Raw genomic sequence first — 5,000 nt, 5'->3', positions numbered from 1 at the left:
GAGAGAGAGAGAGAGAGAGAGAGAGAGAGAGAGGGAGGGAGGAGAGGAAGAGGAAAAAAGGGAGGGGTGTTTTTTCTCTCTTTTCGTTCATCCCGTTCTGTCTTGCCCGCACAGCGTGTGCGTTTCACAAGGTGTCTTTCTCCAGACGTGTTTTGGTCTTTGTTCACACGGCAATGTAGAACGGGGTACATGGAGACAGATGATGTTGAGTGGCTGTGGGCGAAGGTGTTTCGGTTGCTAATGTACCTGTTTGGATACCCTGGGCTCCTCCTCTATGTACTTCTGCTCTATGGGGATCAACGTCCTGAGGCCAGCCTTCACCTGGGGGGGGGGGGGATTGAACAGGCACATGTAGACAACAAGACACCGGCGGTGAGGTTCACATCAAACCACACATCCACCAGTGAACAAAAAGAAAACATCTGAACTGGAAAGGGTATTAGTAAAATAGTGAGGATGTTTATGAGGGATTATCCTGATGGATGTGTGGCTGTATGTTGCTTTGTAAGATTTGCAGTACGGATACAGTACGTATAGCATTGGCTACTATTGTGTGTAATGGCAGCACATGCATAAAGTGTGCCCCATGTCAGAGGCTAGAGAGAGAGAGAGAGAGAGAGAGAGAGAGAGAGAGAGAGAGAGAGAGAGAGAGAGAGAGATAGCTTTAAGATGGCCGCTGTAGGACCCACACAGTGACAGCGAATGGACGAACAAAGGCTGCCGAGAGGGAGTCTTCGATAATTAAAGCCAAAACGAGGGTGAGGGACGAGATAGAGAGAGGAGGGAGGGGGAGAGAAACAGGATAAAGACAACAGCACTGGAGGGAGGAAGGGAGGGAGGGAAAGAGAGAAAGGGAAGGATACAAGGAGAAGGAAAAGAGGAAGGATGGGTGGGGAGGGGGGGATAAGAAAATGTGTGTGTGGGGGTGGGGTGGGGGGGGGGCGGGGGTGCGGCGAAGAAAAAAAATGGAAGAAAGACTTACAGCATTAAAAATCACGTCTATTTCGAGAAAGATGACCCCTTTTGTTGGCCCTGTCAGCTCCTTGCTTTTCAAGGCGTAGGCTTTGCGTTCTCCATTTTGGATCTGTGGGAGAGGGACATGACAGGCGTCTGTCTGGCAATACCCGGCTGAATGCGTTCCCCAGGCCACCTTTGAACCCCAGCTGCTGGCGCTGACAGGGAACCCAAAACAACTGTGGCAACACTGACAAGTACCTGTTCATTACCCGCTGCAGCTCAGCTCTGTCAAACAGAAATTAACTATCCTGGGGAATCACTCTGTACAGCGGAGCATGGATATATTAGAAACTCTCTTATTTCTTTTTTTTTACACAGACGATCTTTCTCTACATCTTTTGTATATAAGGAACGCTCTTCACTCTGTGTTTTCTGTCTCTCCATCACTGTCACTTTTCTATCATCTCTCTCCTCGTCACTTTCTGTTCTCACTCATCAATCCCTTTTCTTTTCTTATTCTCTCTCTCCACCCCCTCCCTCTCTCCTCTGTCATCTCTTTCTTTGCAAAATAATAACAACTGTCTCATCCACAAGGTTGCAAAAATAACCTCTGCTTTTTATATCTTCTGTCATGTAGCCTATGTTTTTCTTGTGTGCTCTCTCTTTATACAGTATTTCACCCAGAGGAAAAAAAAAACAAAAACAAACACAGCCATCTCTACCAGAGACTCACGTTTAGTAAAGGAATAGCCACTTTGCCCAAGAAGTCTGCGCTCCTGTCCCGGTCCTCATCGTAAACGCTGACCTCCAGCACAGAGTGGATGTCCTTCACATTACTGGTCCAAACAAAGACAAAGACAGAGACACAGGGTCACACAGATGCTAAAACCATTACAACCATTAACACCATTATAACCACTGCAACCAGGAAAACCCTTAATAGGCTAGCTTATATTTTGTACACACCATGACCAAACCATGAGAAGATTGCATACTGTATCTCCAAATAGCATAAAAGGTGTATTTGATACATTTTCATATGTAGTTAACATTACCCAGTAAAACAAATAAACAGACTGTCTTACTGTACACATTTCACATGCAGGTTTTGGATGTAATAAGATATACAAGACAATATAAAACAATATAAACTTGTAAAATAGCCCAGAAAACATATCATATACCGGTACACACAATATATTTAATATACAGAGCATAATGCACTATTTTTGCACAGTGCAAAACCATTTATAGACTATTTCATGTATCAAACACATTCCATAGGTAACATAGAGAACAGCTAAAACTATTAATTTGTAAATCACCTATATGGCATATCACTATTTTATATTAAGCAGAGTAAAACGATCTACAGGCTATCCCCATATCTCACATGCATCTGTTAACATTGGTAGTTAACATGACTCTTAGAGTAACTTAATTTATATATATTTTTTCTTTTCTCATTATATTTCATTGTCTGTGTTGAGGAAATAATAGAAGTATGCAACAACCTTGACATGTCATGTTTTGAAAAGTAGGCTATTGAGGAGAAAGCTGGTAGTATGAATAAAAATGAGGTTATGGGAGGAGATGACTAGAATTATTTCTCCAGAAATAAATATGTATTTGATGTACATGTATAATATGCAAAGTTAGATCAACTATAGGTAAAGGGAAATATGTCACGTTGGTATTTCTGTTGATACAAATATTTTCTTTATAAAATGTTGCTTTTTCTTTCTTTCTTTAAAAAAAAGAAAAAACAATGATTTACAGAAAATATATTTAGCTATTAATACATATTCTGTAAGAATGTTAAGTCTATATATTACATTGGCATATTATTGTGAAATAAGCAATTATATTCTAATGGACCGTGGGTACTGGTTTGAGTAATAATCCAAATAATACAATTAAATAAACATTATGTAGTATCTATAAATTATTTTCATTGTGATAATTATATTCAAGATACAAAAAGGAAAAAACTGAAATCTATAAACAATATGAATGGCAAATCTATATCTGCCCACTTGATATATTAATATATAAATCTTACAATATAAATATCAATTCAAAAGAAATGTCCAAGTGAAATAGATATTTTTGTATGTATGTGTGTGTGTGTGTGTGTGTGTGTGTGTGTGTGTGTGTGTGTGTGTGTGTGTGTGTGTGTGTGTGTGTGTGTGTGTGTGTGTGTGTGTGTGTGTGTGTGTGCCTGTGTGTGTCTTTGTATGTGTTACAGGGTGTTTCTTTGTATGTGTTGTGGATGTCTATGTGTGTGTATGCAAGCATGTATGCTTACATGTGTATATACAATGTTGTGTGTGTGTGTGTGTGTGTGTGTGTGTGTGTGTGTGTGTGTGTGTGTGTGTGTGTGTGTGTGTGTGTGTGTGTGTGTGTGTGAGGTGTGTGTGTGTGTGTGTGTAGGTGTGTGTGTGTGTGTGTGTGTGTGTGTGTGTGTGTGTGTGTGTGTATGTACTGTATGCACATTATGTATGTATGTCTACAGTCTCTACTCACAAGGTGAAGACCTTGTTCCACTCTGGGTTGAGGTTCTTATAGACGGTGTGTGTCTGCAGCCGGTCATTACTCAGCTCCACCACACAGAACGGGTCGCTTTTACCTGACGGCGGGGAAATTACATAAAGAAAAAAACATTTAGCTTTTTAGTAGTGAAAATATTTTGTGACCAAATACTCAATATTCAGCTGTGTTTTGACACCTTGAGAATTCCAGGACAACATGACCCTTTTTATTGCCCCCCCCCCCCCCCCCCCCACACACACACACTGAAAATACTGAGTGACAAAATCCACTCTTGCTAAGATTTGCTAGCTAACAAGGTCCATGTCAAAATCCAAAAGAAAAACAAAAATTTTCTAGACAATTCCAACATCTATCCTATCTCAGCCTCCTAATCTTCAGACATACATGGCATCCTCTCCACACACCACATGACAGCATCCAATAACTAGTGCTTATCGCCATAGTAACAACGAGATACATTAATTTTAGCCTGGATGCTATGAATGGCATATCAATGTGTCCGTACCGCGGCAGCTCCAGCCATTTTCATCTATAATGCCCTGGAAACAGGGATCCCATCGCTTGGACAACTGGCTGATAAGCACTATAGGACAACCATGCCCAGGGCAGTTTACACGGAGGAGGAGAAGAAGGAGGAGGAGGGGAGGGAGAGAGAGAGAGAGAGAGAGAGGGAGTGTGAAAAGAGAAGACTTTGAGGAGCGACTGTGGTGGGAATACGGAGGAGGGTGTGGATCTGCAGCTAGAGAGAGAAGGCCATGGAAGTTCAGAGAGGGGGATAAAGAGAGTTGAGAAGGGGTGTGAGAATTCTGGCTGTTCCTTTATATCTCTATTTCAAACCAGCAGAGAGACCGAGGAGTAGGGGCCAATCGAGCAACAGACTGATTCTATACAATGGTTCTGTAAACGGCCAGAAAACGTTTTTGTACTGTTTCATAACAAAATTGTATAAAATTGTATAATTGCATGATAATAAATAAGGTACCTAGATAGGTACCTGGGCAAAGGTAAATTTAAAAAAAATAAAAGAGCTGTTAGGCAAATGAGCTATGTTGCATCATGCTATCCTCAGTGTTCTATTACCACTATAACAGCGAACACCATATTTAATAGTCTTTAATTGAGTTTTTAGCTTGGATCTGTAATGTGTGTACACAGCACAGCTCTGGCGTGTCCTACTGGTATAATTTTGCTCCATGCAACTGTAGCAACATTATGGAATCATGGAGTACAACATTTAAAAAATTTAATTTAGATTTTTATGATGCTAAATGTTTGACCTACTGTACTCTTCCGCTTCAGTATAAAAAAAGAAATAAGAGCCCAGAATGAAATAATAAACAAGAGCTTTTAATTTGTTCACCCAATCTACACAAGATACAATATTAAGTAAATCATCAAAATAAGATATTATACAGTATTTGTACAGTAGTTGGCTCATTATAAATCATAGTCATTAATGCTAATTGATTCCTAGCTAACTTTGAATTCAG

General features: G+C 40.3%; 1 protein-coding gene across 1 annotated transcript in view; it reads right to left on the bottom strand.

Moving 5' to 3' along the window:
• mctp1a (multiple C2 domains, transmembrane 1a) overlaps positions 1–5,000 on the bottom strand; it is a gene marked incomplete at both ends in the record, with an annotated part of 363,122 nt that overhangs the window by 30,893 nt on the left and 327,229 nt on the right. Inside the window, 4 exons of the mRNA XM_084307451.1 lie at positions 247–321; positions 983–1,084; positions 1,691–1,793; positions 3,484–3,586. Coding sequence (XP_084163577.1) covers positions 247–321; positions 983–1,084; positions 1,691–1,793; positions 3,484–3,586 — 383 coding nt within the window. The remainder of the gene's footprint in view (positions 1–246; positions 322–982; positions 1,085–1,690; positions 1,794–3,483; positions 3,587–5,000) is intronic.

This window comes from Notolepis coatsorum, assembly GCF_963971535.1.
Source record: "Notolepis coatsorum genome assembly, chromosome: 1".
In the NCBI taxonomy this organism is placed as follows: domain Eukaryota; kingdom Metazoa; phylum Chordata; class Actinopteri; order Aulopiformes; family Paralepididae; genus Notolepis; species Notolepis coatsorum.
This window is presented reverse-complemented; position numbering and strand designations above follow the sequence as displayed.